This window comes from Euwallacea fornicatus, chromosome 35, assembly GCF_040115645.1.
Source record: "Euwallacea fornicatus isolate EFF26 chromosome 35, ASM4011564v1, whole genome shotgun sequence".
Taxonomy (NCBI): domain Eukaryota; kingdom Metazoa; phylum Arthropoda; class Insecta; order Coleoptera; family Curculionidae; genus Euwallacea; species Euwallacea fornicatus.
In genome coordinates, this window is record NC_089575.1 from 1,925,615 (window position 1) to 1,948,150 (window position 22,536).

At 41.3% G+C, this 22,536-nt stretch overlaps 3 protein-coding genes across 3 annotated transcripts; 2 read left to right on the forward strand and 1 right to left on the reverse strand.

The window, feature by feature from the left end:
• The first annotated feature begins 462 nt into the window (after positions 1-462).
• Positions 463-5,880, forward strand: LOC136348913 (uncharacterized). The gene is made up of 6 exons (XM_066300103.1): positions 463-793; positions 1,032-1,228; positions 4,856-5,104; positions 5,151-5,334; positions 5,392-5,564; positions 5,622-5,880. Exons 1-6 carry the CDS (start codon positions 610-612, stop codon positions 5,823-5,825), a joined length of 1,191 nt encoding a protein of 396 aa, XP_066156200.1. The 5' UTR covers positions 463-609; the 3' UTR covers positions 5,826-5,880.
• A 494-nt stretch (positions 5,881-6,374) lies between these two features.
• On the reverse strand, positions 6,375-10,263 carry Dhx15 (DEAH-box helicase 15). The gene is made up of 9 exons (XM_066299976.1): positions 10,031-10,263; positions 9,472-9,882; positions 8,701-9,047; positions 8,175-8,637; positions 7,845-8,119; positions 7,213-7,335; positions 6,969-7,159; positions 6,751-6,913; positions 6,375-6,695 (listed from the first exon to the last, which is right to left on the reverse strand). The coding sequence occupies exons 1-9, from the start codon at positions 10,078-10,080 to the stop codon at positions 6,568-6,570; spliced, it is 2,151 nt and encodes a 716-aa protein (XP_066156073.1). The 5' UTR covers positions 10,081-10,263; the 3' UTR covers positions 6,375-6,567.
• Positions 10,264-14,929: 4,666 nt separating this feature from the next.
• LOC136348856 (protein takeout-like) lies at positions 14,930-18,760 on the forward strand. Its single transcript, XM_066300024.1, has 6 exons — positions 14,930-15,084; positions 15,144-15,236; positions 15,292-15,430; positions 18,138-18,271; positions 18,329-18,481; positions 18,533-18,760. Exons 1-6 carry the CDS (start codon positions 15,000-15,002, stop codon positions 18,682-18,684), a joined length of 756 nt encoding a protein of 251 aa, XP_066156121.1. The 5' UTR covers positions 14,930-14,999; the 3' UTR covers positions 18,685-18,760.
• Positions 18,761-22,536: the final 3,776 nt, after the last annotated feature.

Below are 22,536 nucleotides of genomic sequence, written 5' to 3' on the forward strand. Positions count from 1 at the left end.
GTACACCCTGTATAACTGTCCGCGGCCCTGCGCTGCGTGGTCCCCTTCGCCGAATTGGCGTGACGAAGAATTTGGCGAAAATTTCCATTAACGTTTTCCGGTTTTTTCAAACGAAAATCATTCGATTTTGCATCGCAAAAGGGCTTTGCGCAGGCTCGAACGAAATTCGCGACGATTTAAGGCTTTGCACCGGCTCGTCCCTTTCATGGGCGACCCGGTATAGTTTCGCCGTCCGGCTAGGTGCACGGAGATGACCCGTTCCCTTATTGTGGATGCAAGTTCGCAATCTCTGGAAAAGTGCGTTAAAAATAGATCGATAACCACGAGAGTCGTTGCCCTTCGAAATTTATCATTAAACTAAAGTTTAATGGAATTTCAGCCAATTAATTTCGTGCCAATGGCAAAATAAAAAGAGATATTGGTACATGATGTTAAATTTTGCAATAAAAATGTAGCGGAGGACGTAATCAATATTTAAATATTTCAAGACACTCGATGCTCCGGCATGTTATCAAAACGTGTACTGTGCGATTGATGCTTCATAAACTATAAAGGATTCTATGTGTGGAAGCTGATGGTGGCAGTTCTAGTGGGAAAGCCGCGTGGGAAATGAAGAAAGAGAAGAACCGGACGGAAGGCCTAAAGTCGAATGGAAGGTATTTCGATCCGATGTCCATCACCTGGACTCAGAAATACGACAAGCAAATATCCATTGTCTGGAACGCCATTCCGGAAAGGATTTCCAAAATTATAGCTACCATTGCGATTTTTCTGTTAGGAATTTCAATTAACGGTAAGAGCTGACAATTTCAGGCCCCGAGTGTAAACTGTCCAATGTCGTGTACGCGGTATTGGACAATTTCAAATCGTGCGAAAAAATTCATTTTGAGACTAAAAATATCGATCATCTGATATGAGAAGGTTGAATAGCAATCTTGAAAGTTGAACGATCTCGAAGGAACTTGCAGAGTGTTAATGGCTCGATCGATGGGGGAGCGTTAACGTTTACAGTGTGTTTCGGTGCATTTCAGGGGATTGGATCGCAATATGGTTCCACACATCTTGCCAATTAGGAATTTATCGAATCGATCACGCAGCATCGAACAGCTCGTTCAGATGGAGCGAGCTCTCGTTGGAGTATTTCAAAATGAAGAATTTATGGAGCTACTGGTGGCCGTCCTGCCTCGTTTCCTATGGAATATATTTCATCGTCGGGGGATTCATTCACGTACGTAAACTGAGACCGTCCGTTATTTCTCATCAATTCTCTGTTCTCTCGCCTTCGTCCTTTCCTTCGGCATGGAGCAAAATCTCAATCTTTGACAACGTCGCACCGATTTTGAACACTCCAGTCGCCAAAACTGCGATTGAAAATGGCGCAGCGGTCACGCTTTTCACACGAAACAAAAGAGCTGCGCCTTGTTGCCATTTCAAGGTTTCGACGTGCGTACGGCGCATCGGCTACGTCCTTCCGACTTCTAATAATTTTGGATCAATCTACGCTGTGATTTGAAATTCACGTGATTTTACATCGATGCGATTTGAATATAGCGCGATTTTGAAATTGTTTCGGTCCAAAATCGGAAGCCAACAGGCGGTCGTTATTATCGTTTTTGGATTTGCGACAACGCCCGTCCTGCTCACTATTGCAAATGTGATGTTTCGAATTATAGAGGATCGCTAGAGCGCTCAACGCGCACTAAATCGACCGTTTAGGTCCAACCGCCTTACCTCTTTGAAATGATTTTTTGTTGCTGCCAGGTCTCACCTCCGCAAATGGCGTTTTGCACGCCTCTGTCTTGGCTGGTTTAACGTGAAAGTTTTCCAAAATGCGGGGGACCCCTTCAGAGCCGAATGTAAAAATTTTGATTAGAAAAGCTCCCTTGAATTTTTTCCAGTGTCGCGCGCCACTTTCAAGAAAGAACTTAAAACTATTTCGATACGTACAAACATCTAATGCCAGTATTTTTCAAAAAGCGTTATTAAAGAAAAAAAATTAACACCCTGTATCTTGGAGACATAGCCTTTCCGGGCCCACGTTAGTGGGAACTTCTTCGCATACAATGGCCTCACTGATCGACCCCTTAAACATTGTCGCGTCTTTTTTAGACACCTGTATATGGCGGACCCTGTATACAAGTGCATGCCTTAAACGTCTGTGTTTGAAGTGTTTTTTAGCATATAACGTCTCTTTCTAAGACTTCATTTTTTTTAAATGAAATAAATAGTTTTAAACAATGAAAAACAAAAGCGTTGTGAAAAATCAAAAAAAGAAAAATTTAAAATAAAAAAAAATTTAAATTAAAAAAAATTAAAAACAAAAAATTAAAATAAAAAAAGAAAAAGAGAAATTTCTTTGGACCAAACAATATTTGAACTTCTAAATTATCTAAGTAAAACATGAATCAGTCCTGGACTTCGCGTTCATTAAAAAGGGCGATCATTAGAAGAAGCACAAGTGGATGCTGGATTATCAGAGGCACGTCTGGGATTAGTTCATCTAGTAGTTGCACGTTCGGTGGTAAGTGCCGTGCGATGTAAAGAGAAAATCCGGCCACGTAGTCTTTGTAATCATTTGACATCGGGTCCGTATGTCCCTGATAAGTTCACATAATCTCGAACATAAACAAATGAATTTGACGTCACTTTTAACTTGGATCTTTACTAGCGGTCAAGAATAAGTGAAACATAAATAGATCTAATCGATGTTTATTTACTTAACCCGTTTACAATAAATGCTGAAAAGGCAGATTTGAGTTCCAAAGGTCCGTTTTTCGTTTGCGAACTGTCCATTACGAAAGTAAGACCGGACCGTAAAGGCTTTTCGTCCGAATGTAAAAAATCATTTTCACCACTTAGAAAACTTTAACTAACCGAGAAGTCATGAAAAAGGCTATTTTCAATGAAATTCAATAAACAATAGCGGTATACACGACATCGAATTTAAGCGAAGCCGGGCTTATGTCCGAGATTAGGTTGAACATATCAACGACATACGGGCTCGGTGTCAAATAATTCCAAAGCCTACTTGACTGGGTTTCGTTTTAACGCACGGCAGCAAAACGCTCAATTACCGCCCCACGTCCAGCGTCCACCCCCTACGACGATTTTGGTCAACGGTCCCCTGTTGTAGTCAAGAATGTAGGGGACGTTCGATTTGAGCAGCAGTTATTTTTATCGTGGTAAAATGTTATTTTCACAAAAATACGAACTGTTTGTTTAGCAAGTGTTTTCCATTACGCCATATTTTTAATCTCGATTGAGGATTGACCGGAACTCTTAGGAGTTCATGCATAATGATACCATTAGCTAATCAGTGTTTGCGCAATAACTGATAATGACAATATGGGGTTATTCACGGCACGCCACACTGAATGTTGTGGCTCGAATATTCAATATCGTGAATATCCTTTTACATTGTATGGGGCTCAAATTGAGACGCAATCCGAAGTGATTTTCGCTCTATACGGAGGATGGCACAAGTGAAAAACATCAAATATACAGGGCGTCCCGTAAACCTTCGACAACACTTCGCCCGATGGCAGGCCCATCCTTTAGAAGTCGGAAAGTGAAAAAGTAGCCTCAATGAAAACATCACAGATTTCGAGATATTTGCACTTTTTTCAAAATCGACAAAAACTTACGGGACACCCTGTATAAATTTTTTTAGTGGAACACTTAACACGGGGTGTCCGAAACGCGGAGGGCCGCTATGGGGACCTGGGACACGGCCAGAGAAAGCTGGTTAAGTAGGAGAACAGTTGCACAATCGAAGAGCTAAGAAAATGGCGGCTAGAAACAAATTTGTAGTAATCTTCCGAAATTTTTGAAAAAACGTTCCACGGGAGATGAGGTATCAGCATTACTGCTGTCCAGGTCGTTCTTCTGGAATGTCTCCCGAGGTCCTGGGTGAAACGGGCCCAGATCGACGGATTAGACTGGGCGGCCCAGCGAACTGGCCTCCTAGGTCGCCTGATCTGACCTCATCAGATTTTTTTCCCTTGGGGGTTTTTGAAAGGACGAAGTTTTTGCAGGAGTACTGACAACTAGAGGCGACGTGAAAAGAAGAATTTAAAATGCGTCTCGATTGATAAACTGGGAGAAGTTGCGCAGAGTAAACGATACTTTTCGAGAATGAGAGTCGCGACGCGATTGGAGCGGGAAGGGCGTTCTTTGGGACATTCGCTTCCATGAGTTTCTCAAATCAGAATTTTAAGTTAGTTTGCCAAATTTCAAAACACATATTTGCACAGAATATGCATTTTTTTGCATAGAATTATTATTTTTTGTTAGATGGAAGGATCGTCGCGAGTTTTGAACAGAATGAGCATTGCAAAACTTCTTCAGAAAAACATGCAATAATTTCGATTATCTGTAAAATTGTGCAAAAATCCAGGACAACTCCGCAGCAAAACGTCTAACAAAGAATTTGCTCAAATAAAAGATATAAATTTTTCGAGGGTCTACAGGGATCCGAACCAAAATACGGGGTCGCCATAAAAAGAAAAGTTGCCCTTGAAATGACCTCAAAATGACGTTTTGGCTAGAAGTCACCATCCTCATGACATGTCCCCCTCGTCACCGGACAACTTTTATTTGAAACTCGTCCACATACAACTGTCCGTTTTCGAGCAACCTTCAATCGCAGCTCTAAATGGGACACCCTGTATAACCAAATATTAATATGTACCCATTGTTGTCAGCAATTTAATTATCACCATTCGGTGGGAATCCACTCATCGATTAAATCGGTAAATCACTAGAATACTATGCGATTGAAGTTCTTCGTTCTCACGAAGTACTGGCCGCTGAGTACTAAATGAATGTTAAAAAAAATTAAATGAAATTCCATTAGTGGTACTACTACGTCAGACGGAGACACAAACCAGACGAATGGAAGTGTCAACCCCAAAAGTGGCTCTCTCCTGAACTTGAGAAAAATGAGATTATCTGGGGCTCCACCACCCTCTTATTGAACGCATCTGTAAGCTCAATCTTTTCCTGCTACCTCGCAAACGGAGGCTACAGCACCATCTACTACACCTTCAACGAATACGGCTGGATTTGGTTCGTTTTGCAGTTTCCTCTGATCTTCATTTTCCAGGTAAATCGTTCTTTCCTTCGTTGGACTGGTAACAATTTTATTAAAGGATTACCATATTTATTGGCTGCATCGGTTGTATCACATGCCAATGCTCTACAAGAGGTTCCATAAGCTGCACCATAGGTACAAGCAACCGACTGTATTCTCTGTTACTGCAATACACCCAGTAGAGTCTATTCACATCCAGCTAAGCCTAATAGTCCCTCTTTTTTTGGTCCCCTGCCATTGGTGTAAGTATGGCGTTCGGTAGTATTGTAGCACCAGAACCACCAAACAATCAAATTTAGTGCCGTTTTATCTGTCCGCCTTCTATGCATACTACCACGGGATCATCGACCATTCCGGAGTCAACTTCAAGTCCTTTTGGTGGCAACCATGGCAGCCAGACGCCATTTTCCACGACAACCACCATCAATACTTCCACGTTAATTTCGCCTTCAACATCATATATTGGGATAAGGTGGTTCCGCTCAATAATTTAATTGATGGTAATTTAATAATTGCTGCATTATTGCAGCTCCATGGGACTTACAGAAGAAAGGACCGAATTTACAACGAGGATATCTATTATGGAACTGGAAAGCCCGTGGAAAGTGCCAGCGGGAAAGAACTGCTAGCTGATATTGAAGAAAGAGAACTGGAGAACCCTCTGGCGTATCGGGAAGAGATGCCTTATAAGTTTTCGCAGCAGGAGAAGAAGAAATTAAAGAAGAAATCTTGAAATTTGATCTTTTCAGCACTGTACATAACTATTAAATAATCGAATATTCGAAGAATGTTTTATTGTAAGTCTACGAACAGTCCCGTCCGAAGATCCTTTAAATGTAATGAAAGTGCAATTAATCAATCAGCTGAAACGCAGCAATCGAAACTGTCAATATCCGCAAACGTTCTGATATTTTTAGCAGTAAGACCAGATCGTAATACGTGATTTATTCGCGCTTATGGTCCATGGAAGTAAACGGATGAAACTGGACAACCTGCTGTCTTTGTGTGAGATGGGTTATAGCGCCATACACAATCATCATTGAAGTAACAATTTTTTTCCAGTGAAATCGGTTTTAGATGAAAATGATCTGCGATTCTGGACTATGGTTGCCAGACTTTATGACATTTACCTGGTGAACAGAGGTAGCAAGGTGAATTTTCAGTTGTTATTGCTGGCAAAGAGACAAAGTATCACAAATATAAAGAGTAAATTTCATGACACTGATTATCACAAAAAGAGTGAGATTTAAAGTGCACAAGTTCAAATAAATAACAACGTGAATCCTATTAATCGTTTATTGAGACACCATATCGATTTCCAACAGTGCAAAATTGAAATTTGCTGTTTCCATTAACACCGTTTAACACATTGTTCATATATTGCTATAAACTGAACAGATATACACTAATGCGTATGTGCTAATAAATTCCATTAAAAAGTACAAAAACGTAACTTGGAAATGAAGATACCATAATTAAAACCCTTGCTGATACCGCCTGGTTTCCAATCTACTTTGCAGAACCTCCAACTGTCGCTTAGCTTCGCACTGGGGGAAATTGTTAAGGTCGTAATATTGAGGGGCTATTTTAATCAACCAATCGGCTGAAACAGAAAAATCGTAGCGTAACAAACAAACCCCCATTTCTTTGTCTCTTACGTTTAATGTCCGTAACGGTTCTGATATAATTTTTGGTGGTCAAAACAAACTCATTATAAATAACCCATTCGGGTTTATGGTCCAGGCAAGTCGAGGGATGAAGCTGAACAACTTGGTTGTCTTTGATTGTTAGATAATGACCAGTTCTCTCTAGATGGGCCACCTGAAGTAAAACTTTGCGTCAAAGAGATGTTATAAAACCATCCGCAAGCATTTACTTGCATGAAAAACCCGTTAACGAGGGCTTTTCGAATGTTTATGTAGTAATCTTTGCTGGTGAAGTCGGTGGAGGTACGTTTTAGATTAAACCGGTCCATGATCCTCGACAATTGCTGTCTGACGTTATCTGCGGACTTGAGTGAACGGTAGTTCACGAAATTGTCGTAACACCATTGAGGATCCTCCATACCTACAGTGCATCGATTCACGTATCAAGTTTGACCACATAAGAACCTTACTCACTCTGCTTGAAAGCATGATAGACGTTGAGTAATGTGAGATGGTCCCCGTCGATGTGGGCGAACCTCATCTTGGCATCGTCGGCCGCTTTCTTGGCCTCATTCGGTCTGACGAAACACTGCGGGACTAAATATTGGAGCGGGGCGCGTGCCCGTATTCAACAGATATAGTTGAACTCAAATCAATCCTACAGAGCTATCCTTAATCAGAACCTTTTTGAGCCCTGTATCGTGTTAGACTACGCGTAACTCTAACAAGATACACATATTAAAAAGGTTCGAGGTGTGCACAAATTCGGATACCGATGAAGTCGATTTGAACTATATTAATAAGACCTCAAGTATGAGGTGAAAAAGTGGACTTCAATAGTATCCATAGTCATAATGACAGCTCGTAAATAGTTATTTAATGAAAAAATATATTAATTATGCCGATTAATAATCAAGACTGTTTCGCTTTGTGTGTTCAACACTTTGGTTACGTTCACGCGTTAACCACGGTACAACTTAATTGCAATTGCAACAAATATGCTACTCAAAACATACCTTATTTCAACTTTAAAATTATTAACTTGAAGTTCAACCAAATTACATCCAAAAAACAGAAAAAATCAAATTGGGAAATATATAACTAACCTGATAACATAGCTGTTACAGACAGAATTTCATTGGAGCAATTGTGGTTGCAACTGGCAATTAACATTTTGGCTAGTTGCGGATCCAGAGGAAATTCGGCCATGACTGCTCCCAAATCTGTGAGATTTCCGTCGTCGTCTAAAGCTGCCAAGTAATTCAACAGCTCCAAGGCCCTCATCAGAGTTTCTGGAGCTGGAGGATCCATGAAGTCAAAATGTACCAAATCATCTATGCCAAGTTTCTTTAATTGTAAAACAACTGAGCCCAAATTCGACCTTAAATTAAATATATATTAGAAACAATTTCTACAAAAGAGGAGTGATAACCTACCTTAAGATCTCAGGATAAGTATTTGCTTGCATCTCATTCTTATAAGCTTTCTCAGTGTATAATCGAAAACATTTTCCAGGTTTCGTTCTGCCGGCACGTCCAGCTCTCTGTTGGGCTGAAGCTTTGCTTATTGGAGACACCAGCAGGGATTCTACTCGAATTCGTGGATTATAGACTTTTTGTTTGGCAAAGCCTGGATCTATCACAAAGACAACTCCATCTATTGTGAGGGAAGTTTCTGCAATATTGGTGGAAACTACAACTTTCCGACCAATAGCCCCGTTTGCCTTATTTGGAGGTGGATCTTCAAAAATTCTTTGCTGGAGATTTGGAGGTAAAGTGGAATATAGAGGAATGCATTTAAGTTCCCCAACTTCCGGACCTAAATTATCAATTTCCCGCTTAATTCTCTTACAAGCCACTTCGATCTCCTCTTGCCCCGTCAAGAACAACAAAACATCCCCTATATATAACATAAAAAATTAATATAGTCTTCTATATCAACTTTCCATAATCATACACTAACCTGCAATTTCCTCGCACATATGAATTTGAATTACAGTACGAATTGCCGCCTCTAGGTAGTCTCTTTCAGGTTCTGGTGTGTAGAAAATCTCCACAGGATGAGTACGACCGGGGACATTCATTAAAGGGGCGTTATCGAAATATTGTTGAAATTTGCCAGCGTCTAAAGTGGCGGACATAATAACCAACTTTAAATCTTTACGTTGCTTGATGACTTCTTTTAAAACACCCATAAGGATGTCTGTAGCTAAAGTTCTTTCATGAGCTTCATCTAGCAAGATACACTGATAGGCTTCTAACATGGGGTCACTCATTCCTTCACGGAGCAACATACCATCAGTCATATATCTGAAATAATTGGTTAATACATGGAGAAGGTCCAGAACATTTACAAATTTGATTTATAATAAAAATACAGCTATAGTTTTGCTGCCATATGTAGTTAAGACCTAAGTGTAATAAGTGACCTAAAAGTAATAAGTGGGTTTCCAAAAGATATGAATTACACCCAGTAAATTTAACTCTATGAAAAACTTGTAATATTTTTAGGGTAAATTAGGGTAGTTTTAACATAAAACAAAATGTCTAACAAAGCGGTCAGTTGTTATAAATTTCAACTTCTCGGAAAATAAAGAAGAATTTAGATGAATTTTTTCCTAAGGGAGACCATTTTGTTTACTTTCAGATTAAATGAATAATTTGCAAAAACATGCATTACAAGATTTCCATCATGTTAGCACAAATGTCATCAAAAATCCATTATGAAACTTACTTTAAAATTGTTTTCGCAGATGAACAATCCTCAAAACGAATACTATAACCAACTTCTTGTCCCAACCCCACATCCATTTCTTCAGAGACTCTCTGTGCGACTGACATAGCAGCCACCCTTCTGGGTTGGGTACAACATACCCCCTTTTTACCCATAGATCGAGCAAACTCCACGCACCATTGTGGAATCTGGGTTGTTTTGCCTGAACCAGTTTCACCTACCAAGACTATGCACTGGTGTTCTGCTAACAGTCGCATGAAGTCAGCACGGTATTCAAATACTGGGAGCCCAATCCTCTTTCTAAATAATTCATGATAACGAGGGGTGTATTGTAGACCAGTGTAAGGGTTAACTCCGGGAGCTAGAGAGACTTGGGTAACACCTGGGAGAGTGATTATGGGTTTTTCATCCCTGAAATTTGTGTTATTATAATGATTGCTGCAAAGGTTGGCTACTACATTGCTTGAGTATGAATGTAGCAATAAAGGCGAAATTACTAACAACATATTTAAATTGCTTTAGATATGAGCAAAATAGTACACAAAAGAGCACATCCTACCTTCTTTTCTTGGAACCGGAGTCCCCAACTTCTATTCTACGTTTGGACATTATGCACTACGTCTCAAAGGCTTGCCTTAATTGTATGTATGAAATAAGACGTTAATTTGCTTTATGTGAATTATTTTTGATAAATACAAAGAAATATATTGAAATTATCACGTTTTTAGTTGAAATTTACAGTAATCGGCAAACAGTAGCAGCCGTTTTGAGAAACGCGAATCGGTGACAATGATGACAGCGACAGTAATGACAGTGGTCCTGCATATTTAGAATTTAAACTCAGTGGATTATTTCTCTATCTCACTTCAAAGCTAGTGGAAAAAGAAATAGAAACTCAGTTTATTTATTTCCAGGTTGAATATAGTCTATGAATCTACACTAAGAAAACGGACATAACAGAAAAATATATTATTTCAATCTACACTAAGAAAAAGACGTAATAGAAATTTAAGAAATTATTATTCAAAAATTGAAAATTAATTTTTTAACCCATTATTAAACGTAGCAGAGAGAAACTAGTTTAATGAACGCTATGTAAATTTGTTGTTGTTGTTGTTGTTACAGTTGGCCTTAAAAACTAGCTTACTTTTTTTTAAACTTATTTATATTAACTTAAGACTTCTCCATTTTGATTCTAAGTAGATATATGTATTGTCGAGGGGACTAAAGAATATATTACATATTTGTTCCACTTCGCGCTGCATTACACAAACACAAACACACACACACACACAACATCGCTTTAACTAATTACTTATAGTTTTTTATTGGCTTTTCATTTTTAAGTCTTAGAATTCTTAGAATTTTAAGTCTTCGCATTTCTGTCGTAGAATGAGTTTTTTTACCCATTATTATTCAAGTTATATTTACCTTAGATAAAAACTCTAAAACGTTTAATTAATTATGAAATGAAACTACGTAGTATTTTAATGCGAACGCAAATCAATACTGCTATTTTTTCCACAGGTCTATAAATATGAGACTCACATATATAGGGCAATCCCGAAAAGGTTTCAACATGAGGTGTCTGTAATTGTATTCACTCAAAATCTGATACTTGATGCTTCGTGAGAAGGCCCGACATCTATGATTTCCAAAAAACATTACCTAAGTCAATAATTGAACTTCCGTAAAACTGTTCTTGGCGCTGCCAATATTGTGCGCACCACTGTATATTTAAATACTTGGTACATAAAATATGGTGAAAACCTGAAATCCTAGAGATCTTATTGGAGTTGCGGCGTAAGGGACGCTCTGAAAGGCCCCGAAGGGTCGGTGGTTGGGGGTGGAAAGTTCGCGCCCTCTGAGGGTTCCGTAAGGGAGGTCTGATAGAAGACCTGATGAGAGTTAGTTCGAGGGCCGAGCGTTAAAATAAGTGAGGAAACTCACCGCTAAACTATTAGAAGGAAAGAGGAATATGGTAAGCTCCCGTGGAGGCAACATTGCAATTCATTCTAGGTGTGAATTAATGAGTCCATTAGAACTGACGGTTAGGACTTCTTGAAGTCGGAGAATTGGCTGATCAAACACTTGCTACATCATGTCATGATATTCTATTGAAAGTTACATGGGGACGTGCTCAAATGCTAATTAGTAACATGTGTAAGGGTATCAGAAATATCTCATCAATTAATATCTCGCGTGGCAGCAAGATTACTAATAACGCTTTAGAAGGGGGCCCTTCGACGATTGGTGATTTTTTCTTGACAAACGGCTTCGCCATTTCCGAAAAAAAAAGACGTATAACTGGTTGCATAACGGTGTTAATATTTAAACCATTGAGGTAAGAAATTATAGATAAAGGGTGAGATCTTGAGACGGTGCTCAAGACACCAAGGATGGAGCTCTTGTAAGCACGAGAGAATAAATACAAAATTAAATACGTTGTTGAGACATGATGTGGGGTTGAAAGAGGCCATTAAACATGTGAAATTAAGTTGGACAGAATGCAAATTTATTTATTTATTTTCCGGTTCATGCGATTGTTAACGGGTGGCAAAAGCCTTTTCGGCAAATTCCTCGTCGAACTTCACCATTTCTCATAGCAGGGCGATTTTGGCGGATTCAGAATTTGAAGATTTTTCCTAATATCAAGATATTGATAGTCGCTGACCGTGAACTTTGGCTAGATAATGTTTTGGAGTAATTCTAACGTTTTTGCTATCGGATTTCTGCGAAAAAAGATGAATTACACATAATGAATTGAATTTCAAGCCAATTTGCTTAGCAATTTTGAATTTCTTACGCACACCTAACGATTTAATTGATTAACGAGGTAGTCCTGGGGGTAAAGCGAATTGAATAGAGGATGTTATCGATAATTCAAAGCTTTCGCACTATGAACACACTTGAAATCAATATTTAAGAATCCGTAATTCTGAATTGCCTACACCTACAAATGTTTAACAACATTATTAAACGATAGTGCGTAATTACAGGGCTTCCTGGGAGTTCGTTTAAACCTGCGTTCGAATAAGATTGATCATTCTTCACGAAGAGGTATTTGGGGTCTCCGGCGTCGTCGGCCCCATCAGCACCTGGGGGAAAAGCGAGCTGCTTCCGAGGGCTCGTACGTCGGAAACGTCTTGGTGATCGGAAACGTGATTTTCTTGAAAAAAAAAATATTTTTTGAAAATCCATTTCTTCTAAAATCAACGACGGACTTCTTAGAAAACGTATAATTTTTCTTATTTTCTTCAAAAAATGACAATGGCGACATCTCTGAGCGCTGAATACAGTGCTCAGAGATATCGGCTGAAGCGGCCGTTCGTAAATGCCCGCAGCCGTCAAGCGCGCTGGGTCGAAAGTCGGCAATTTTTGTCTCTTCACCCTGTATGGCATTCAAAAAAATCTGCTTTCAAGATGAGCCTGCGCTAATGATTCCAGGCAAAGCGGACTTTCAGAATATTTTTTCGTTGCGAAATGTCCATGACAATGATACGGGGTGTTTCAAAAGTACGACTTCTCGAAGGTAACTAACAAATGGCCATTTCGATGATTTTCGGTTGGCAACGTCAGCTGCTTAAAGGCATTCCTTCGCGATATCTCTATTTACCGCAGCGAATCGCTGCATGTAACAACCGATGACACTAGAATATCTCTATTCACCTTTTTATTTTACGAGGAGGTGGGAACCTTCTTAAGACACCCGGCGTCGGTGTGCGGCCAGGTAGTGTGGGATTGGGCCCACCATTACGTCGTCCGCCTACCCACTAAAACCACCGCCCCCCTGCGACCCCGGTACTGCCTTTCGGCGTTCCTTCAGGGTGTAGAACATCTTTATTCGCTTAAAAAGGGGCTGTCTATATGTCATGTCATGGGTACTTTCAGGACCCATGCATCAGCCACTTCACGGCAAGTGAATGTTTAAATAATCTTGTTTCCTTTAAGCCCCTTTTGAGGCCACCCATAACACGCTCTAAAATATTTGTAGCTAAGCTCTTCTGCAAGCTTTTTAGCCTTTCCCTTTTCAAGAACTGATATTGGAATCGGTTTCCGCCATTGGTGAACCAGTCGAAACATGCCTTGCCGATGTTCAAGTATTGAAAAAACTACTTTTTTGGCGTTCATTTGCACCGGGCTGCCGCAAAGGTTCCTTGCATTTTTGGTACCATCGCGGCTTGCATGTTTCCTATGTAAAATCGCGATTCTATAGTCCCAGTCACTAGTTTTTCTTCTTTAACTGCACTCACTACCTCCATCCTTTCTTATAGCGTTAACGTCCCCTAAGCGACATTTCTAACAAACGCGCACGTACGATTCTTCAGCGAAAATGGAGCACTAAGGGCCCGTTGTAAAGATATACGGGGAATCCCCAAACAATCAAGGATTACCTAACTTAAAAACGTACGTTAAAATCGAACTTTCCCGGCTATTGGAGCTTTGTAGGAGACATTTTTCCAATCTTGGGCGGAACGAACGCGGTCTGCGGACGTTCACAGGAGCACCCGCCTGGGGCGGCGTGTCTCCCGAGTTCGAATATACAGGGTGCCCATCAAACGCACGGCAAAAACTCAGGAGATTATTCTCCGGACTATTACGTCGATATTTCGCCCCTTGATGATGCGTGAAAAGCCTCTTCGTTCCCTGCATACAGGGCGAGACAAGTTTCCGACAATAGCAGCGCTTTATTACGAAATAGTACGCGTAAAGCGTGCTAATCTGCAGGAACCGCTGAATTGAGTACCTCAAGTGAAGCGGCCGTCGTGAGGTCCGCTTCGGCCGACCAATTTCTTGGGAAATTCGCTTCATGGGCAATAAAAACCAGCGTCAGTGCCTGGACCTTTCTCCCTCGCGTCCATGTTCGCTTGTAGCGTCCGCTCCAATGCTCCGCGAAGAGGTTGGCGAGTAGCTTTGAAGGTCTATGGAAAACTCGGAAAATCGTGTCACGTGTAACCAAGAGAAGCGGCTTTGGTGGCTTTGAAAGAGCGCCGCAGTGAATGCCGAGAAGAGCGGATTCTTGCACCCTAGCTGGAGGCAGTCGCGTTCAATGGTTCTTGTAGATTAGCAAGCTTTACATGCAGCATCTGGTACCAAGACGTAGCTGTTGTCGAAAATGCCTGTCATGGAATAAAGAAGCTTGTCAAGGCTCGTCGAAGGACAAAGTATCCTTGGAACAGTCCAGCGAACGCCCTCCGAATTTTCGCCGCACGTTCCATGGACACCTTGCAGTGCTGAAGTCGGTTCCGGAAATTAGGTCGTAGAAGAGGGACGCTTATTTGAGCTTTCGTTAAGGAAGCTTTCGCTGCTACTTGAAATCTGTGGGTACATCTAGAGTTATCTTCAGTCTCTTGACTAGCCACATCTAGAACCTGAAGTGATTAAAAATAATTAAACCGGTATACAATGACAAATTCCCGGTCAGAAAAAGGTCGCATACTCCTATATAAGTCCTCGCATACCTATTACGAAATTAATCAATTATTCGTCAACTTCAAGTTCTGGCAGTCTCAAGTGTTGTAGTGACGATGCATACGGGATTCAAGTTAGTGATGTTCGTTAGTTGTGCAGTTTTGGTGCGAAGCGCCCCCAAGTTCAAGGCGAAGCCGCTGCGTAAGGGGCTCTCGAAGATCGCCTAAAATTTACCTAAAGAAAACGTATCTGTATTTCAGCGAACTACATATCCCCTTGCAAGATCGACGATCCGGATTTATCGAAATGTGCCCTTTCACATGCTAAACAAGCTATGCCTACAATTCTAAAGGGTAAATTATAGCGATGAGTGAGGGAATCGTGCTTTTAAACGTACCCCCCAATCAGGTGATCCAGCTTACAAGGTGAGGAACCTCGACCCGTTTCACCTGGAAGAAGCGAATATAAGCCCAAATAAAGATTTGTCTTTGATCTTAACGAACGTAGATTTTTCCGGAATGGATCACCTGGAACTGCTGGACATGAAGTACGTTTTCGATTCTGCGCCGTTGCGGGAGTTAATCCCCGAACACCAATCCGTTTTTCCCGCTTCGTCTGGAATACCGGGTGGTGAGGAAAAAATTTCGATTTTTCATCCGACGTCGAATGTGCGTTTTTACAAAGTTTGGGGGAGGGCAAAATCAGTGCCATCTTCTAAAATGACTTTAGCAATTTCGCCAGCGGCGCGCCCATTGATGCGGCCCTTAAGGTTTCGAACGATAAACGTGCTGCGCCATTGGCGCCCGCAAAAATTTAAAAACGTTCTCGGTTGCTCCGCATTTCTGCGAACAGAAAAGCCCTGAATGCGTTTCGCTACGTCAACCTTCTTAATAAATTTTTTTTTTTTAAATAAATTATTAAATTATTTTTAATAATTTAATATCCAACGAATATTAAAACTGCAAGACTGAGTTTGGCGCATTATGTCACTAGTAAGTTAATGCTTATTAAGTGTTCTCCACCTTCAAGGCGGTTCGGCCCTTGTCCCCGTACCATCGCGGACTCTGCGAAAAATCGCCGATGCATTCTTCATTGCGTCGTGCAAATGAATTGCGCGATTTTTCAGTTGCGTTTTGTTTTCTCCGTGGAAATGACTGACGTCATGGAAAATTTCCGGGAGACATTTTTTACAGAAACGCGAGGCACCCAGGAAATTATTTTTGCTCAAAAACGAGCGAGTGGCGTCCCGTATTTTCCGTTTAAAATGCCCGCCTCGGCGGGGACGCCACTGGTGAAATTGAAAATGTCATTTTCCCCTAGAACGGCGCGTCGCCGCGCCTAGTTTCCGATTTCAAATCTGTATAAAAGCATTTATCGCCGGACTTGCCAGGAAAACCCTGTATTTCAGAAGAGATGCGAAAACGGACCTACGGTCCCACCAACCACTTTTCTTAAAATCTCCCACCGATTCATCCCCTGAATTTTTGACGTACTTTTATGAAACACTCTGTATGCAGGCTGTTTCCTGGATACCGAGTAGGGTATTAGAGAAGGTCGCTCTGGGGAACTGATTGAACGAAACCTACCTATAGTCCGTCTCGCGAATACGTAATATCCACGTAAACAAACCGAACTTGCCATAGCTACGTCGCTCGGCGCTGATTGGTTGGTTGTCTCGTCCGAACGGCCTGTACACGTCACGAGAGCGATGGCGCTGCGCAGGGCCGAACTTGTTTCATTTTGAATGTAGAGCGTTTGTTGCGGAACACTACAAGGCCGACGATAACTTAACTGATAACACCCTTTTGGTGTATCAGGCTCTAGCCTTAGTGCCTGTTGGGAGATATGATCAATTAAAAGGGCTTATTTGCAATACTTGTTCAGGGCACGTCGTGGCCTGACTACGGTCCTGCTCATAACGTCGCTTCGAGCGGACGCGCGAACCTGGCTGACATTTGTTCACGAGGATATTTCATCTCCGGGAGACGGAGTATATGTACTAAGTGTTACGGTTTTCCTGATAATTAAGTTATTAGAATTTTTGTATTTGACATTGTGCTTTTGTACAGTTACCAAAGGGCAGAAGAGCAACGGGCCCTTTTGTCACAGAAATGTACGAAGTTTTTTTATTACGCGTGAATGGATTGTTTAAATTATTTTGAGTCGTAAGATGACTGAAATGGCTTCGCTCCTTATCGAAAACTTCACAAATACGATTTTCCTGCTGTGTTGGATTGTGTGGATTTTATTTGATCGCTTAGGCGTCTCTTTATTCAAATTTCTCAGAAACTTCCTTAGGCAACGACAATGATCTCGCAGTCCTCGTGGAACGATTCTCACTAAACGTTTTAAAAATCGGAGAAAATAACTTTTGAATGCCTAAAGAGCGCATTCGCCAAACCACTAAAATCGTTGGATTGGGAGAAGCAGGCCAATCTTGTGGCCTGCGAGATCGCCCGACTTGACCCCGCTCGACTGTCACGTATGGGCATTAGCAAAAAATGGCTCTATTGGGGGACCAATTTTTATTCGGGAGCAGTAAGTGGAAGGAGTCGACGCAGATGAAACAAAATTTTCCCTTAGGAGTTACTACGGGTCAAATGCGAACACGAATGCGCAAGAATGGATAATTATCTCTTTTTTAGCCGCAATTTTAAAATTATTTTTCGAAATAAAGCCAAAATAAATTTTTTAATTTTTTTGACCTTCCGGTATATTAAGAACTCACGTGTTTTCGAAAGATTTGCGCTCTTCGAGCCTACCTCCGATGATTAAGCCATTTTTCCATAGATTTTGGCGATTCTTGGACGCTTAAAAGTTCATTTCTCCAATCTCGAAAACGCTTATTCGGATTTCTCCAGCAGGACTGAAAGGCCATTGCCCAAGGAAGTTGTTATGAAATTTGATTGAACACGCACCTAAGCGCTATTAAGGGCTTCAAATAGAGCCCAAAAATTGAATTTAACCCTTCGCTCTTTTACAAACTTGGAAAATCACGTTCCTGAAGTTCTACGTGAGTAACGAAGCCATTTTAGGTTTGGTCGCCTCAATAATATATCACTGCGCAATAAAACAGTTTAGTACACTCCTGTGATTAAAAGGCCCGTTGTTCTTCCACCCTTCGGTAATTGCGAAAAAGCAGGGTCGAATTGAAAAATATTTGACACTCACTTATCACCGAAACGGGAACACTTGGTACATAGATATATTTGGTTAAATCGGCCCAATATCGCGTAATCATGAGATCTTTCCAGTTTTGATCTAAAAAAGAAGCACATTTCCGCCAAGATTCACGCAGATCTCCTGACCATCACTGGAAAATACGACGTCTCTGGACAGATATTGGTTGTACCGATAAAGGGCAACGGGCCCCTCAAACTGGACTTCGGTGAGTTTCATCTATGAACCCTGAAAAGGACCATGAGACTTTGCTTTGTACTTGCAGAAGACTGCAACTTCGTATATTCCTTCGACTATGATGTCATCACGCAGGAGGACGGGAATCAATACATGTCGAATATAAGGCCCAATATCGAGGCTGAAATCGGCAACGCCCGGTATCGACTCGACAATTTATTCGATGGGAATAAGGAGCTGGGTAATTAATTGTTGGATTTGTAGGGTAATAATTAATAACAATTTCCCGCAGGCGATAACGTAAACAAAGTTCTGAACGAAAACTCCAAAGAGGTTCTGGGGGAGTTTGGAGTAGTGGTCAAGGAAATAGTCAACGTAGTGGCCCTTGAGCCTCTCCGAGCCTATTTGACAACAATACCGCTGAACGTTCTATTTTCTCAGTGATTGTTTTGTTGTTAGATCTTTTAATTGTTAAAGAAATGTTGCTAAAACTCTTTAAATAATAACTCCTTTATCGAAACTCGTTTTTCTCTTGGCAAACGCCCGTTCCGGCAACGATCGGTTCCGCTTCCGCCTTTACCGTTTGACAGCTCAGGTCCACCTCAATCGGGCGTTTGCCGCCGTTGTCACATTCCGTTTAAATTCGACAAGTTTCGGATTCGTCAGTTTGGCGTTTGTCGATCGCATTTCCGGCTCAGATTCGAGGTGTCCGCGACGTAAACAACGGCGAAGGGACCAATGGCCCTGCAGTCAAACCTCGCCGGGCCAATAACAATGCGACAGTTGCGAAGCCACGCCCCAACATGCATCATTTTTATTTGCAGCGCAGACATTTGAAACGTGCGAAACTGTACAGGAACGGACGTGCACCTGGCAGCACTGCGTTCGGCTGTTGCTTGCTGGAAAAAGTCAAATATCCTGTATCTCAAAAACTGAGCTGTTTTCAATATATATTTATGTTACGTTTTCATCTTAAGAAAAGGTCTTCTGTCGACTGTTAAAGTCCTGCCACTATAAACTGGAACACCCTGTATATTCGCAATCGGGGAGGAGAGAAGATTCCAAAAAGCTATAAATATACACGGTGTTCTATTAAAAAATTTAAAAAAACACAACTTGTCATTTTTTGGCAGCTTCACGATGCTCGTCGTTTCGTTCGCGGATTATGACGATTCGCAGTAAAGACTAAAGCATTCGTCTCAACTATATTCTTCTATTTCCAAAAATAAAGATTTGAGGGTCGAGGGAAAATACGGGGAATGACCCTGGACAGGTTACGCCGAACTGAACTGAAATCTATGTAGTGATTTGAACGGCTTCGCGGGATGCAAGGGGAAGTCCCGGCTGTTTCAGGAGAGTCCCTTCTTGCACGCACTTGCCCCGCAGCATTTCACTTCTTAGGACAATGGCGTGACGACTGGTTTTCCCCCAAAAACACTATTGTTTTTTGGGGGAAAACCATCAACAAATTGCGAGACACGGAGGACAAATTTATAGCTAGCGATGAGCAATGTTTATTAATGTTGTTTTTCTCATTTCCATACAAATAAACTTGTTTTTTTCTGTGGAAAAGTTCCGGTTTCGTGTTTACGCAAGCGATATTAAATTATATACAATAAAGCTCCTCTGATCCGGTTCGATCCGTACGTTGAAGCCCCATTAAAATAATTAGTAATGAAGGGTGAAACGATGGCAGATTAACTGGCTGAAGCATACAGGAGGTCGCAAAAGTGTTCGTACGCCCCGGCGAACACCGCACGTCGGCCATTTTGAGAGACCGAAAGCGAAAAAGTTGTGATTCTTTCCAAATTCATTTATGCAAAAAAGGACCATCCGCACGAACAAAAAAAAAGAGGAAATTCACAACGCCCCTTTGGTCGTAAAGGAAATCAACGTTAAAATGCCCCTGGTGGGCCAGTGGCGCACTTAGAATTATTACGAGGAGCAATTGGTCCGGCACTAACGGAATTACGTGAAAATAACGAAAATTACATTGCGGACCAGTCGTATATTTCAGGAGGACCCATTACGCATTGCGTGTCCGAAAGAGTATTTAAACGAACGGTTTCCAGGTCGTTGGTCTGGGAGGAGAGGCGCGAGCGAGTGGCCCCGCGATCGCCAGATTTGTCACCTATAGATTTTTTTTTTGTGAGGGCGATTAAAGAGCAAAATCTATGCAATTCAACCGAACTGTTTAGGAGACCTAAGCCAAAAGATGATGTGCAAATGTCGTCGGATAAATCCTCAGAAGCTTGCGCAAAATTTTCATTACCACGGTGGTCGCCACATTGAGCAATTGATACGCAGGTGAATATTGGACGTGCGCTCTTGCACTAATACGTGAATAATCCATCACTCGTTAAATAATTTGGTGTTTCTGATTGATGTCTTTTGGGGGTGGGTTTGACCCTCACAAGCGGAGGAAATTGTCGGGATTCCTTTGAAAAATCTCGTCAAAAGTACCCGTTTTATGTTATTTTTTTATCAGTTGTTGCCAATTTCGCGTTATTAGTTCATATCAAATTAGGAATTTTTTGATGGAATTTTTCTTGAATCAAAGCTAGTCAAATTGGGGACCACTATAAGAGGAATCAAAAGACCTTCCAAACGGGGTACTACTCGACCCTACTTTTCACTTAACGTTTTAAGGGTTCAACTCACTCCGGCCGGGGAGTTAATGCGAAAGAAGCGAGCACACGTTAAAGTATACAAAGTTTACGTGTGCGAGCATTTTTCGTAAACAAATATTCAAATGCCGCCGAACGGCGGAAGAAATGAGGACTGAAACGAGGCTAGGCGTGATCGTCACAGAGATGCGACGAAATTGGCAACATTGTATCGGAAATGGTGGCTCTCATTTCGAGCACGATAATTAATCATAAATAAACAGCATAATTAATCCATAAATAATAATTATTTATTAATTTTTTGTTTAATTTATTTAATCGTCGCATGCGTTTTTTCTGCAATTTTTTTCTTTTTTTTTTTTATGAAATATTTCGTGCAACACTAAGGCGTAGTTTTTCAACAAACGCACGGTTGAAAAGGGCCATGGCCAAAGGAGATTTTGAAGATATTTCAACGACCCTTTCTATTTGCATCTTTCGTTTTACTCGGTTACAAGTCGAGGTTTGACGTTCGAAAAATGGATTTTTGGGATTTTTTGAAGAGCCGCAATTCCTTCTTCATGTGTAGATCCTCGTTTGACTTCGATGAGGTACGTGTCCCAGTTTTTATGAATGAAGATGGTCAGCTCGAACGCTCCACTAAATTTTTACCGTCGCCCATTCGAGCAGCGAACTCGCGAAAATTCGGAAAAATTACGATATCTCGAAACGCACAACATTCTGTATAACGACGCCTATGGTCAAATATGTTAAAAATCGCCTTGCCAACCATGGTGACCGCGCTCTTGCCGATTAACCAGCAGTTCCGAAAATCGAAACAAAAATTTGCACTTTTTCCGTCTGATTGAGGCTCCAAATCAAAATTCCGTAAGAGACAAAAAAGTCGCATAATAGACCGGGAATTTGACATAAAAAAACCTTTTTCGTGAGCGAATAATGAAGTTCTGGCGTATTTAACACTCGACCTTATAGGAACTGACCACTGCCCCTGGCGGTTTCGGGGTAGCAACCCCCGTCTGAGGTGCCCCGAGGAGCAGAAAAATTGCGCACCAAATACAGCCGTTTGCGACTTATTTGCAAAATTTAAAAAAAAAAGTAAAACTTCGTCAGGCTCCATCTCCAGAAGGAGACAGTTTCGTATATACCACCACGACTCGATATGTATGTTTAAGCCTTGACCCCCTCATTCTGGGACATCCTGTATGCATTTCAGGCCTCGTCAAGACTGCCACAGTTATTTCCATTTCGTTTTCAGAAATTCAAACGTTCGTTTGCAGTCTGAAAATTCTACAATCTGAACTGTTCCCCGTCTAAGCACGAACACGAGTGAATATATGGCAACTCAGTGACGTCACGCTTCGCCTCTATTTCTCCAGGCGTGGCACGTCAACCAGTGAAACTTTCAGCGTTGCCGGATTGGTCGAAGCTTAGCTGTTTGCGGGATTTTTGTCTAGTTTTTGGGCTCTCCCGTTCAGTGAGTTGATTTTGATGTAATTTAGTTAGTGCCCTCCGTGAGTGTGATTTTCTACGAATTTGCAAAAAAGCAGTTTCGCGTTTACGTCCTTCTGCTCTCGCGGGATTTAATTTTTAAAGCGATTTTCTGTGGTGCCAACTAGGCAGAAAATCGACTTTTCAAGCCACCTCGCCGAGGACCAAAGTTCGAAGTTTT